General features: G+C 50.9%; 1 protein-coding gene across 2 annotated transcripts in view; it reads left to right on the top strand.

Moving 5' to 3' along the window:
- Positions 1-14,956, top strand: part of Fam178b (family with sequence similarity 178 member B) — a 97,964-nt gene that overhangs the window by 56,269 nt on the left and 26,739 nt on the right. For both annotated transcript variants that reach the window (XM_021631610.2, XM_021631608.2), the window contains 3 exons: positions 4,600-4,693; positions 5,008-5,184; positions 5,377-5,474. In XM_021631610.2, the coding sequence (XP_021487285.1) occupies positions 4,600-4,693; positions 5,008-5,184; positions 5,377-5,474 (369 nt within the window). The remainder of the gene's footprint in view (positions 1-4,599; positions 4,694-5,007; positions 5,185-5,376; positions 5,475-14,956) is intronic.

Genomic DNA, 14,956 nt, shown 5'->3' with positions numbered 1-14,956 from the left:
CAGGAAGTGTCCTGATAGATCCAGCATTCCTTCACTAAGGGCACAACATCTTGAGAAGGAATAAACAAGAGAAATGATGGAGCAGGCCACGTTTGTCCCATGGTCCTGTTCACCCTTGTTCCTGGCCAATTTTTTTTTTTTTTTTATACCATGTGAAGCTCTGGCTGGCCTTGAGCTCACAAAGATCTGCCTGCCTCTGCTTCCTGAGTGCTGGGGTTAAAGGCCTGGGCCACCACCACCCGGCTTGGCTGCTCTTAGATGCTGGCATTGTTGCCATTTGTTCACGCTACCTGTCTCTGTTGGCTTCTAGACATGACCCTCCCTAGGCTCCCTGTGGGCCACCTCTGGTGGCACCCCAGGGTCTTAACAGCCCAGGCTGCAAGTGAGGGCCAAAAAGCCTCTGCCGTATGACTGTCTCTAATTGCTATAAGGAAGCTGTGTTTTGCACTGTTTGGTTGTAACCTCAGATTTCTGCCACTATCCCTCTGCTGAAATGTGCATCGTGGTTTTCTAAGAGGGCTGAAGAAATGGCTCTGTTGGTAAAATGTTTTCTGTGCATCATGAGGACCTAAGCTTGGACTTCCAGAACCCATGGGATGTGAGGTACAGCTCTGGAGTGACAGAGACAAGGATGTCCAGAGCTCGCTGGCCAGCCAGTCTAGCCAGGACTGTGAGCACCAGGTTCAGTGAGAGACCTTGTCTCAAAAAAATAAAGTGGAGCTGGAGAGGTGGCTCAGCTTCTAAAATCTAAGTATAGCTAAGCTAAGCTCACAACCAGAAAGTATGGTGGAGCATGACAAGAGGAAGGTATGGACTGTCTCCACATTTACAGAAGCTCAGGTATGCGTGCACACGTCTACACATGCACACCTACACCCCTGCAGGCACAGGTACACAGCTCAGACACACACAAAGGCTTTCTCTCAGAAAAGCACAGCCCTTTGGCAACTTTACCATGCACGTTATCTGATGCCCAGAAGAATGGGAGGCTTTGGGGAATGGAAGGGCAGAAGAGGGTCCAGTGTGTGAGCGTAAATAGAAAACAGAGTTGGAACATCAGCGTTCTTGCAAGGGGTTGGACCTCCTCTGAAGCACAGGCTAGGCTTTGTCTGTCTCCCCTGGGGACAGGAAGGTCCTTAGGTGACTGTGACAGTCCTCCAGTGCTGCTGCTGCTGCTGCTGCTGCTGCTGCCTAAAGACAGAGCTTTCCGCTGGCTTTGACAGACAACCCAAGGCAGGAGGGAGGATTTATTTGGGTTCACCATTTCAAAGGGTTCTGTCTGAGGTCAATGCTTTGAGTGGCCAGGCAGAGGGCCTGGTGGAGGACATCCTTTAAAATCATGTCCCATGTGGCCACTTCCTGCAGCCACACCTGTTCTCCTAATACCCACTCAGCTAGAAACTGAGCAGTCCATGAGGTGAGCATTCTCATGAGAACTGAACCTTCAACACAGACTCCTTTTGGGGGACATATCATGTCCAAGCTGTAACAAAAGGCCAGCTGAAGAGGTTGCCTGGATACATGGTGTGGCCTTCAGGAGCGTTCAAGTCCGGTTGGTTTCTGGAGTTGGGAGTCGTGGTTCACTTGGTTCTCAGACAGGACATCTGCTGCAGAGGCCAGCAGGCAAATGAAGGACAACACACCTAAAGAACACCCAGAGCAGCACTGAGGTAGTAGGTAACTTCCTCTGATGGTGTGACTGGGGCCAGGTGTGATTTACACACACACCCCTCATTGGGTCAGCAAGGACTGCTCTTCATTTAAGGAGACATCAACTCCAGTTTGTACAGACTGCTGTGGGGCTCACTGCTGGATGCCAGAGGGCTCTTGATGGTGGCGGCACTGGTGCTTGGATTTGCCATCTTCTCTCTGAAAATGTCGCAGAGCTATGCAAGTGCTGGCTTTAATATGACTGTTTCCCTCCCCCTCTTCTTACTCAAATGTACTATATACTAGAGGCTGGCCTTGAACCCATGATGATCCTATCACTACTCTACCTCCTGAGTCCTGGGCCCCCAGGCAGGAACCACCAGGTCTAGCTTTTTACAATGTCTTTTCAACCCTCCAAGGAAAGCAAATGTATCAACATTTGTAATAGGGAGAGGTCAGTTGCTGCACCCCTGTAAGTTCGCTTTATGAGTCTAAAACGATGTGGCTGAGACTTAAACTCCAGGCCCTGAAGGTAGCAGCTGGGGAAGAGGCTGCCTGAAACTGTCCGGTCTCTTCTAAACTGCTGAGGTCAGGCTGGAAGAATGGGGACTGGTGGCCCTGAGTTCCTGGTGCTTCATGCCTCCTGCTAGATGAAGCCATGGGAATTAGCCAGTGCTACGTCTAGAACAGCTGTCACGGGACGTGACAGGGTGATGTAGCTCCGGGGTAGAAAGCTTGGCCTAGCATGCTTGAGGCCCTGAGTTCATTACCCAGCAGTGCCAAATAAGTAAGCAAATCACACAATAGCAATCTAGGCGCCTGCGGGGTACCCCATGGTATTGCCGTCCAGAAGGAGAAGGTCTGAAAAGTGTCTGGACTCAAAAAGGGAAGTGACTGTACTTGAGAAGGCTGGTGTCTCTTCCTCTTCCTGGAGGAAAGAGACACCATGGCTCTGTCACAGCCATGCTTCCCCGCAGACAGTTCTAAAAAGGCTGTCAGCAGCTCACAGTCCCCTAGCCCGCCTCCCTTTGGCAGCAGCAGCAGCCTGCCTGAAAGCCTGTTTCTCTGTAGCGGCCCATGGCTGCCACATTCTGTGAGCATCTGAAAATATGCCCACCCATGCTTGCTCCCCGTGCCTGCTCCCAGGCTGGTACAAACCGAGACACCACTCAGATATTGGCACAAGCCCAGTATGCACCCAGATGTGAAAACTCCAGCCTCACCCGTTCTCTGGTCCTAATAAAGGCTAAAATCCAGAAGAACGGCTGAGCCCAGCTTCCCCATCAACTTTGGTTTGTGGGCACCAGTTTCTCAGGGATGTAGGAGACAGATCTGTTTCCCCTCTGAAACTCCAGGGCCAAGAGGTGAAGAAGAGAGGAAACTTTTCCTGAAGCTGTGGTGGTCAGTGCTGCCTTGACAGCACCCGTGGTCAGAGCAGCTGTGCTAGATCTAGCCTGTTCTTTTCCACAGCATCATTGTCATCCTCAGCGCCGCAGCTTTCAGGGCCTCTAAGCAGGTCCCTAAGAGCAGAGAGTCAGGACAGGAGGTGCAGGGGTAGCTCAGCTGCCAGAGGCCTTGCCCAGAAAGCATGAAGCTGATCCTCCACACCGCATAAACTAGATGTGGTGGCACAGGCTGTAGTCCCTGCACTCAGGAGGTAGGGGATCCAAGTTCAAGGTTATCCTTGGCTGCATAATGAGTTTGAGACTAACCTGGGATAGGAGAGACCCTGTCTCAAACAAACAAAGTGTGGAGAAGTGAATGAGATAGCAGTGGGGAAATCTGCCTAAGTGACTATTCTGAAAGAGAGTAATCTAGTGGAATAGAAGCTTGCAGGGCTGACTGATCATGCCTGATACCATCCTTGCCAGGCACAGCTCCAGGCTGGCTGTGGGTGACTCTGGTCTTCAGGGAGGGGATTTCTTCACTCAGCCCCAGCCAGCAATCTGCCCATCACTGGAGGGACCAGCCACATGGCGCCTGTCCTCAGACTACTTGTTAGATGCCTGTGGTGAGGCCGTGCAGCCTTGTTCTGACTTTTGTCTCACTTGCTGAGCCCCCTTGTGAGTTGCCATGTGGTTCTTTGGGTGGGGGCATTTACCATCATTGAACAGGCAAAGAGATGGCTTCTGTGGGAGATCATGGTGGGGTGGGGATCAGAGGTCCCAGCACGCTGATGCTGGAGCTCTCATCTGAATGTCGAGCATGAAGGAGCCACCAGTGACCACCCACCCAGTGTGTACCCTCGCCATGCTCTTGTGTAGCCTATACCCACAGCGAGTCAAGCTGGCCTGTGTGGCTGCTAGAAAGCAGCAGGAGCAAGATCAGGTCTGAAGGCTTCAGTTGTCAGGGGAGTGCTTCCTCCAGCTCTGGGGAAGGGACTTCCACCACCATATGGAGAAAAGCCCCATGTGGCAGTAGGAACCAGGAATCCACAGCTGTATGGATGAGCTGAGAGATGGGCCCCCAGCATAGTCAGGCCTGCCATGAAGGAGCTGCACCCAGCATCTTGAAGATAAGCCGCAGAAGAAACCCCCACCCCCCCCCACCCCCCGCTGACTGTCCCTGGACCCTGGGCTCTCAGAATCTCAGTGGCATAATAATAATCATTTGTTGTTTTGAGACAGGATTTCCTTGTTGTAGCTCTGGATGTCCTGGACTCACTCTGTAGACCAAGCCTTGAACAGAGATTCTCCTGCCTCTGCCTCCTGAGTGCTAGGATTAAAGGTGTGTGCCACCACCAGCCTGGCCATAATAAATGTTTTGAAGCTTCTACTTGGGGAGAGGGGAGGGCACATCCTAGCAGATGAGGATGGGACACACATGAACAGTGGCCTTGGACAGTGGGTCTTCTGTGCATTCTCTGGTTCTCTGGCTCTGCCTCTCTCTCCTTGCTCACCTCTTACTCCCATGTTATGTATACTGATAATTATTTCTGTTTGATGTCAGAGGGCTTGAAGGTGGGGCTGGCCTGGGCTTGTGGAAACCACAGGATCCTCCTCAGGAAGTGGCCTTGGACATTAAGCTGAGCTATATCTACAAGGTGAGCCAAGCTTCCTTTCCTGCCTCACCCCAAAGTGTTGGGGTACAACTCTGACTACTCAGAAATTTAATTGGGTAGCATCGCCAGTTGCCATGAGCCAGGTCACAGCACTGTAGGCTCAGTGGTGGCCCTGGTACCCATGCTACAGAAAGCTGCAGTCTACCTGTGACAGCTAGCATGGCCAAAGGGGTTCACAGAACAGGTGCTCTGCTGGTCTCTAGGGAGCTGGTCCACAACCCCTTCCCTCCCTCCGAGGGTCCCTAGCCCTTCCCTCACCCCCACCCAACACTGCCTTTGGTTCTCTCCCCTTCCAGTTCCTGATCCTGTGTTTCCTAGTCCAGCCAAGGTCCTACACCGATGCCAGCATCTTAGGCCTAATTGAGCTGCTGTGCCGAGCAGGCCTAGATGTGGGGTTGCGCCTGCTGCCCAAGACTGACCTCCAGCAACTCCTGCTCCTTCTTCTGGAGAACATTCAAGACTGGCCTGGAAAGGTACCCAGCCTGGGCGCTGCCACTGGGGACTGCCATGCCCTGGAGTACCCTACATGGGGAGGGTACCATTTGCAGCTCCTTCAGGGTCCCTGGCCCTCATAAAGGTTCCTTTGCTCCCTTAAGTAAGCTGAGTGGTAGGGCAGAGACTAGGCAGTTTCCTCCAGCAGCTGACTGGCGCCTCTGTCCCCACAGCTCCAGCCCCTGTGCTGTGCCCTCAGCTGGGTATCTGACCACCACCACAACCTGCTGGTCCTCGTGCACTTCTTTCTGGATGTGACCCCCCGGGGCAGGTATGCTCTCAACTCTTCTGCCTCCTCCCCCGGTGCTCATCCCCATGGGGTCTTTCTAGGATCTAGAATATTCCTTCCCCACCAACCCCAACAAACAAACTGCCTAGTTTCTAAACTCTCAGAGGAAGAACTAAAAATACAATTCACTAATGAGTTCTTTACAAATGAAAAAAAAAAAAACAAAAAAAACCCGCCTAATTTTCTTAACATGATCTTATTAGTAAAACACTGTCTTGTGCAATTAGCCTCTGCCTGCAGTACCCGCCCGCCTTTCTTTGTGGCTCCCCCTGCCTTTGGTTACTGAGTCCTTTCTGTCACTCAGACATCAGCTGCTCATCCCCTTCCCCCTCTTCCCACCACCCACCCCTACTCCTAATTCATCAGCGTTTATTTTCCACACAGCATTTCTCTGCCATAAATTATCTTACTATTTATTTCCCTGTTTGAACTCCCTCTCTCCTCCAAGTGACTCCAGAGCAGGTACCTTGTCAGGATCACTGCCATATTGCCCCAAATCTCAGTCTGCCTGGCAGGCCGCTGGTATTTTGTGAAATTCTATTGGAATGATGAATGAAATCCACTGACAAACTCAGCCAGGAGATAAGACCTGCCGGCTGGACTTGGCCTAGTCTCCTCATCTCCGCCTTCCTTCTCCTGCCCCTGCTCAGCTGCAAGGAGTGCCCTGCCTGCACCCTTGCTGCCCCTTCCTTCCACCCCCTGTTGAGCACCTGACAGTTGTACTCTGTGCTCTGTGGGCGCGCCATGGCCTCCTAAGAGACCTTGCACCCCAGGCCCGTCGGTCGGGCAGACTTGGTGCATAGTCCCAGCCCTGCCAGGTTCAGCTTCAGCTCTCCACTGTGAATCTGCCCCGTCCCGACAGGTAAGCTCTGTCCTCATCCCAGTATGCACCTTGTCAAGCAAGCCCACGCCTCTGAGATTTCTTTCCAGTTGATTTGAAAAGACCAGGCCTGCCTCCCCCACAGCATATCGCTCCAGAGAGCAAGCTGGAACCAATCATCCTAGTGGCTTCTCCCCCTCCCCCCTTTCATTCCTAAACCTGTGCTTGCTGCCTTCAGAATCCTAAATCTTTATTTTTGGTTGCATCTTTGTGTCAACTCCATGACAGCCATTGTGCTGACTGGCTCATTTTAGAGCCATCCTTATTCACTCACCCCAACTCACCCATTTGGTTTCCCCAGGATGCCTAGAAAGGTATCAGGTATCGGAGGCAGCCTTCTCTGCTCCTTTCAGCCCGAAGACACCTACTGACACCAGCAAAACACAGGTGGACCAGTAGCTAATACTGCTAAACAGTATGACAACGGCTGCCCTCCATGCGCTCATTAGTGTTCTTTAAGTTGTAGTCAGGCTGAGGAGTAGAAAATATCATCCTGTTTTTCGTTTTCACCTACCTGACTGCCAGCAAAAAGGAGCCGCTTTTCACCTCTGTTGACTGTTTATGGTTCCCCTTAAGTGACTTACCTTCTGATATGCCTTAACCATTTTCTGTCAGGTAATTTATTTTCTTATTAACTGCATTGATTTACATGCTGCCTCTCACCTTTGTTGCAATAATAAATTCTAAAAGTAATATTTTTAAAAAAATCCATCATTCCTGAAAGACTTGAAAATATTATTGTCGTATTCCAAATCCATAGCTGTACTCATTCTTCTTGAATGAGGAGGACTAGAGAGTACCTTTCACCTGTGTTTTAGACAGCTGTCAGCAGACTGCCTCAGGCCTCAGGTTTTGCTGGGGAGGAGGGGTTACTCATTGGGATGAAGGTATTTATTCAGATTAGCTGGCACGGTGGCGGACACCTGGATTCCAGCTCTCAAGGAGCTAAAGTAGGAAGAGTTTGAGTTCAAACTGAGCTTAGTTGATATAGTGAGATCCTGCCAAAAAAAGGCAGGCATGGTGGCCTGTATAATCTGAGCACCTGAGAAGCAGAGGCAGGGGGTTGCTGAATTAGAAAGGCACCTGAGCTAGGAAGTGAATTCCTGGCCAGTCTAATTTAGACTGGGGAGGGGAGGGGAGGGAGTAGGGGCTGAATAAAATGTGGATGTTGGGTGTGGTAGCACGCAACAGGAGTAATCCCAGCACTGGGGCCAGGGTTGGGGGTGGGGGTGGGAGACACACACAACAGAAAAGGAGGATCCCAGGCGTTAGCGCAGTCGCCTGGCTAGACAAACTGTCCTGGTTAGGCTCTCGTCATCTTGACACTGGCTAGAGCACTGTCTGGGCAGAGGAGCCTCAGCTGAGAAAGTGCTCCCATGGGATGGGCCTGTGGGCAAACCTGTGGAGCGTTTTCTTAGCTGATGGTTGATGTGGTGGGCCCAGCCCACTGTGGCAGTGCCACCCAGACAGGTGGTCTTGGATGGTAAAAGAAAGCTCAACCAGCTCCGGAGAGCAGGCCAATGTGAGCAGGCTTGTCCGTCCTCTCTGCTTCAGTTCCCGCCTCCAGCTTCTGCCTGGGATCCTGCACAGCTCCCTTCATGGCATACAGTGGTCTAGAAGCTGAAACAAACCTTTTCTCCCCAAGTTGCTTTTGGTCGTGGTCTTTATCACAGCAATAAAAACCTAACTAGAACAGATAGTTTTTCTCAAAATATACCACAAAGAGTCCTTGAGGAAGATGTTCAAGTTCTATCTGGAGTCTATATGCACGTGTGAGCACATGTACACACTAATAATAATTTTTAAAAGAAGAAATGTTATTTCACTTATTTTTCTAAATAGAGCACTCAAGAGCCGGGCACGGTGGTGCATGCCTGTAATCCCAGCACTCAGAGAGGCAGAGGCAGGCAGATCTCTGTGAGTTCGAAGCCAACATGGTCTTCAGAGCGAGTTCAGGACAGCCAAGACTACACAGAGAAACCCTGTCTCAAAAAAAAACAGCAAAAAGTAATTAATAAAAAAGTATTAAATAAAATAAATAGTATTAAAATAAAAAGTATTAAAAATTAATAACAGTAATAATAAATAGAGCCTTCAAATAGTGCCAAATTTAGAAGGTACCAAGGAGTGAGTAGATGGGCATGACGTGCCCCAGCTCCGTGCCACCCTCCCGCCATCTCCAGTCTCAGTGCCTGTGTGTGCACAGGCTCCCTGCAGGTTCTTTTCAAGGTATGTTTTGGCAGCCCTTCCAAACTGGCTCATAAAGGGCTTCTGATTCTTTCTCATGTCTTGCTGTGGTCTTCAGTTAGAACTGCATCAGTGGTGACGAAGGACTCGCTGGCTGCCAGGCTCTGCTCTCGCTGGTAGCAGCCCCATTGGGCTCAGGGCCCAGACTGACCCCCGGAAGAAGGGTTGTGCATAAGCTGTTGCGCTCTGGATGTACTCGATTGGTTAGGTACAAAGCAAGAACTCCCACTGCTGTCCTCTCCCACGGATTTGTGCTGAGTGTTCAGCACCCCTACCTTGATCAAGACTTCAGGGGAGAGGCCACAGCCGAAGGAAGCGCCCGACTTAACCATGAAAAATGAAACTAGGCTGTGAAGCAAGCCACCTGAAGCGGGGCCAGTGGAAAGAGGGGTTCTTGAAGGGAAATGAGCATAGGGAAGGTGACCCCATTTGGATGGGCCACAGAGCGCTCTGCTATGCATTCTGCTCAGGCAGTGGCTCTCAGCCTTCCTAACCCTTCAATACAGTTCCTCACGTTGGGGGCCTCAACCATATGATTATTTTGTTGCTGCTTCACAAGTACAATTTTGCTACTGTTACGAATCCTAAGGTAAGTATATTTTGAAGTTAGAAGTTTGCCAAAGGGGTCATGACCCCCATGTTGAGAACCACTGTGCTAGGGGCTTTAGTGTGTGCTGAGCCAACCTCCTGCTGCCACAGCAAAGAACTCCATCGGGAAGGAGGAGGAGGTGATGGGCTGTGCTTGCTCTGCTGGTGTTCCCAGGCTCCAGGGACCTGCCTCCTCCCTCTGTGACTCACTGTGGCCTCCAGAGCACGAGGAGAATGAGACCCGCGTGAACAGACAGCCTGTTCCAATGGCATGGTGGACAAGGCTTCCTGGAACGTGTCACGTAACCAGCCCTGCTGGACAGTGACCCAGAGCTCCTCGTCCAGCAGACCAGCACGGAACTGAAAGAACCGTCTCACCTGTGTTGACAAGATGTAAGGCGACAGGCCCAGTTCTCCGTGTGCCCCGTGCCTCATGAAGGCCGCGGGGCAGAATAGAGCAGCGGTAAAAAGGTGCAAATCTGGGGGGGGTACGGCGGCGCACACCTCCAATCTCAGCACTCAGGAAGCAGTGATCGCTGAGTTCTAGGCCAGCCTGGTCGACAAAGGAAGTCCAAGACAGCCAAGGCTACACAGAGAAACCCTGTCTTGAAAAAAAAAAAGAGGCTGAGAATATGGCCCAGTTCCTGGGGTTCTCCAGTGGTGGTTGGGGACACTGTGTAGGTAGAAGAAAGGGTAATGAAATAATGTTAGCTGATGAAAAATAGGCTAAAATGCTATACAACTTTTATATAAACTGAGAGCGGTGAACTAGTCTATATAATGCCAGCATTTGGGAGGCTGAGGCAGGATCATCAGAAGTCCAAGGCCACACGGGCTACGCGAGACCCTTTTCACAACGCGAGACCCTTTTTCACAAAGCAAAGCAGAAAGCGTACAGCCTGGGTGTGGTGTCACATACCTGTTATTCTAGCACTTACAGAGTGAAGCTAGAGGAACAAGAATTCCAGGCTAGCCTTTGCTACCTAGTGAGTTTGAAGCAAACCTGGGATTTATGAGACCTTGTCTTAAACAAACCAACAACAACAAAAATATATGTAGAGTTCTGTGCCAACATTGTTAAGGGGAGAAATCGCAGGGCGCTGAGCTGAGTGTAAATGTCTTTGCCTTTTGGGTTTATCTCTTGCGAATGCCTTCTGGTTTTTGCTTTTTTTCCCCAAACCCATGTTTGGCGAATCACTTATTGCAGGAGCTTTTAGCTTTTCACTTTATCTACAGTGTGCCTCTGTACACTAGGCCGGAGGGCAACTCCAGAACCTTCTTTTTACATGTGGGCTGGGGGGATCTAACTCGGATCATCAGCTTAGCAGCAAGTGCCTCTACCCACTGAGCCTTCTCATCGGCCTGAGTTTAAGAGTGTTATGGAAAATGTTGAGCTAACCTATGGAAGTTGGGAGAAGTCACCGGAGCCGTGTATGGCCATTGTGGTTCCTGCTGACACTCCCCTCTTCCCAGATCACTGTGTAACAAATCCCAGACATCTTTTCTTTTTATTTCCGCTGGTATTTCTGAAAGATAGGGCCTCTGTGGGGCAGGTATGTATGTATGTATGTATGTATGTATGTATTTTAGTGTGAACCACAACATCATGAGTACACCTAAAATAGTTAACAAAGGAACTGTCTCAACAGATGAGTCCAGTTCAGCATCTCCCAAAGATAAGCTTTATCTTAGAAGTCTAAAGGCAGAGGTAGGTGGATCTCTGTGAGTTCCAGGACAGCCTGGTCTACATAGTGTGTTCCAGGACAGCCAGGACTGTGTAGAGTGCCCAAAACAACAACAACAAACAGCAATAACAAGTCTAGAGATTTTAAGCTGCTTGAGAAGCCTTGATGGCGTGGTTCCCCAGTCCACTGTGCTTCCCTTACTGTCCCCAGGACACTCTGGACACCTGCTTTTGGCATCCTTTGTCCAAAAGAGATGCCCACTCTCAGTCATGGTAGTTTCTTCCCCTCCAGTCATCAGGCTGCCCAGATGAGCCCCGTCTTGGAACTCTCTGGGACCTTACTTGTTTTCCTGTGTCTGCAACTGGCAGGTGGCTGTTCCTGTGTTAACTCTCTCTCTTCCTCTTCCTCAGAGTGGCAGCTCCCTGGAGGAGAGGACCATCTTGTCTCCCCAGCAGTTAGAGGCATCTAGAATGTCAAAAATGTTCTGCAAATTCTGGAAATAAGTGAATGCTATTTGGATTACTTATTTCTGATGTAGTGATAAGTGTTTGTTCATTTGTTTTTAAGGAATGGGTAGAATTCCTAGAATTTGGCCATCCTTCCTGTGTTGGTGAAAACTCTTCATTGTGTCTCGCTAGGCCGAAGGAAATATGTCTTTGTCCCAGCTCCAGAGTTAGAGCCAAAGGGCACAGGGTGGTGGAGGCACACACCTTTACTCCTAGCACTCAGGAGGCAGAGGCAGGTAGATCTCTGAAGCCAGCTTGGTCTACAGAGCTCCGCTATAGCCACTGCTTTGCAGAGAAACTCTGTCTCAAAGAGTTAGATCCAAGCTAAATCAATTGGGTGCTCTTGAGGAAGGAATGCTGGGGACAGAAGCCCTGGCAAAGCTTCTCTGAACCAGGCCCTTGCCTGGACCACTGCTGCCTGTTGTTTGTTGGTCCAGTGAGTCCCAGAGCCCCTTCCCCCATCAGCATCTGTTCAGTTTGAAGAGGCTGACCAAGAAGTTCAGTCCCTTCCCCCCATGAGGTAGCTGATGAAGAAATGCAGGCAGGCCCGAGGTGGTGGGGCACAGGTCTGTAACCCCAGCACTTGGGGAGGCAGAGGCAGGTGAATCTCTGAGTTCGAGGTCAGCCGGGTCTACAAAGTGAGCCAAGGCTACACAGACAAACCCTGTCTCAAAAAACCAAAACCAACCAACCGAACAAACCAAACCAAAGGGTGAAAAATGCAGACAGCCTGGTAGGAATCTATTTTATAACCAGCTGGTGTGGGCATTGGGATCAAGGCAGGGACACATGCAGGAGGACAGGGCTTCCCCTGGATCCTCCCCTGTCAGCTGTACTGTCTGCTGCAGGACCAGAGGACCCACCTGCACTTCTGTGAGCTGCACACAACATTGAGGTTTGGGTCAGCCCTGAACCTCTTTCCTATGTTCAGTCCCTTCCTGCTCCTGCTGCAGACTTACCAGCCCCAACAGGGTGGCCTTGTGAGGCAGAGCTCCTGACCCCGTCGGGCCCCTGCTCTGTGTGCTGCCGGTCCACCTTCTCCAGGCCCTCAGCAGCCCCCAAGGCCATGGCACAGTCACTGTCGCAGCTTCCCCCAGTGGCCACAAACAGCAGCGTTTCCGCACCCCTGCCCAGAAGTTCATCTCCTTCCTCCCCGCCAGACTCCTGAGCCAGGTCTTGATAGCTCTGCCTTTTCTGGAAAAGCTGTACCCTAGCACCCTTCTGTCTCTCCTGGAGTCCAGCTGCCTTCTTTCAGGCTCCTGGGACCGATCCATCCCCCACTCTGCTTCCAATACACTGTCTGTTCCCTCCTCTGCTGAAAATCCTCTCAGGGCAGGGGTGGGGCACTGGAGAGATAAGTCAACAGTTAGGACCACTTGCTGCTCTTGCACAGGACCTAGGTCGGGTGTCCCTGCACCCACATGGCAGCTCACAGCCATCTGTAACTCTGGCATCAGTATTGGAGGTCTTCTGACCTAAGCACGTGACACACATACATGAATTAGACCCAGTGCTCATCATATACGGGAAATTAAAAAATCTTTTTAAAAAATCCTCACCCTTGGTATAACATTGAAGTAGCCCAGCCTAGTGGTCCAAGGCCTTTGTACTTATTCTTTCCCGCCTCTCCAAACTCTTACCGGTGGCCCCCATCCCTCTCTCCATCCCCTGTTCACTCCCACATGACTGCCACATCCTAAAATTGTGTAGCCGTCTGACCTTAGGCTGAGCATCTCTGTCAGGGTTTCCTGAAGAGCCTCCCTTCCCCTTCCTCTCCACCTGACTGGCTAGGCTCAAGCTGACATGCCTCACAACCAGTCACTACTACCTCTCTCCCAAACCCAGAATTATGTTAGCTGGCTTTGCTGAGCCTTGAGCTAGCAAATGAGAAGGGACATGGGTAGCTTTGCTCTCTGAGGCTCTTGATACAAGGCATACTGAAGCAATGGGTGTTCAGCAGCAGGTTCTAAAGGCAAGGTGGCCCTGGCAGCTAGAAGGTACTGAACTTTGTGCAGATGAGGCAGGAGGGGTCGCCAGGTGGAGGAGTCTGGCAAGCTGCAGGCCCTGGACCCCTAAAGTTCAGCACTGCTCCCCCATGACCTTAGGTCTGAAAGATCTGAAGCTGGAAAGCAGAGCACAAAACACAGCAAGTAGCCTGGGTCAGAGACAGGACCGGCAGAGGGTGCCAAGGGCCATCGGGGGGCTGCACCCTGCACCTCACAGCTGTCTTTGAAGTGAGGGCTGCTATTTTGGGGCCGATTGTAAAGCTTCAGCACTTCATCCTTCCTATTTCACTTCTGTCTTTGTGGAGAGCAGAATGATTTTATATATGGAATCAGAAGTGGTTGGAGGAGGCTGAAGTCTCAGTGTGGAAGTGACATATGACAGCTCTGACAGTGTGGAGTGAGGATCAACTCTGTGCTCCCCCTGACACATGCGCGCGCGCGCGCGCGCGCACACACACACACACACACACACATGCAAACACACACCACTGTACTGGGAGGTGTGCAGGTGGGGCTTGCTGGCTTTTCATTGGGAGGTTCTGGGAGACACTTGACATCACTCCTAAGGGTAGTGGGTGAGCATATGCTTGAAAAAGGAAGCCCTGGCATCCAGGTGTCCTTAGAATAAATCGTACTTTCCGTGTTTCAAGAGAGGACTCTGGAATGTGTGTCTGGAGGTTCCTCGGGCATTTGATAAAGCTGTCATCATGTCCTGGGGGCATCATAGAAACATAAGCTAATGATTCCACCTGCAGGGCAGCTTCCTATGGCCATGTAAGTTCATGTTCGGAGCAAAACCAGTGACTTGAATGAGGCGATTAGTGGAACAATGGTTGTACTCACAGATAACATGGATATAACTGACAGCAAATTGAAGATTCCAAAAGATCTCAGCTGACTGTAATGATAGGATGAGTGAAAAAGAGAGGCCCTGCTGTACAATTAAGACCGGAGTCTGAGAAATGGGCTCTGGCAGGAAGACATGTGAGAAAAGGAGAAAGAAAAAGACTTGGATTCAGTCTGTGAGCTGCTTTGAGCCCCATGGCTGCCAAGAAAATGAACATCAGCTTTTGGTCCTCTGAGTAGAGTGGCTTGCTTGACAGGGAACACAGACAATCCAAGGCCTTCCAAGGGCACGAAGGAAAATGGTCAAAAAGGTGGAAAAGTGAGGCTGTGGGGCCTGCAGCAGAGAGAGCCACCTGCGTGCAGCAAATGCTTTCAAGGATGAGGATGGCTCTGCCACCATCCGGCTCCTGGAGCCCAGATGCCACACGCCTGCTCAGAACCTCGGAAGGGCCAATTTGGCAGGTAGATGTTGTACTTCTGTGACTGAAGCGAACACTCGGGGAAAGGGCCGGCGGCTTTAAATGATGACCATGGCCTATAGATGCCACTTGGTTTACTTATGATTGTGCATGAAGGAAAGGGTATGTGTTGTAGGTGGAGAGTCAGGGACCTGCACAGGATCTGGTGCTTGCCATCTGTGTACTAACACTCAGTCACCAGGTAGAATGGTACCTGGTCTCCAGAAATCTCCTTAGGCCCCCCTCGG

The sequence above is a fragment of the Meriones unguiculatus genome, chromosome 16 (genome assembly GCF_030254825.1).
Source record: "Meriones unguiculatus strain TT.TT164.6M chromosome 16, Bangor_MerUng_6.1, whole genome shotgun sequence".
NCBI classification, from domain to species: Eukaryota; Metazoa; Chordata; class Mammalia; order Rodentia; family Muridae; genus Meriones; species Meriones unguiculatus.
The sequence above is the reverse complement of the archived record's forward strand: the minus strand, read 5'-3'. Positions and strand labels throughout refer to the sequence as shown.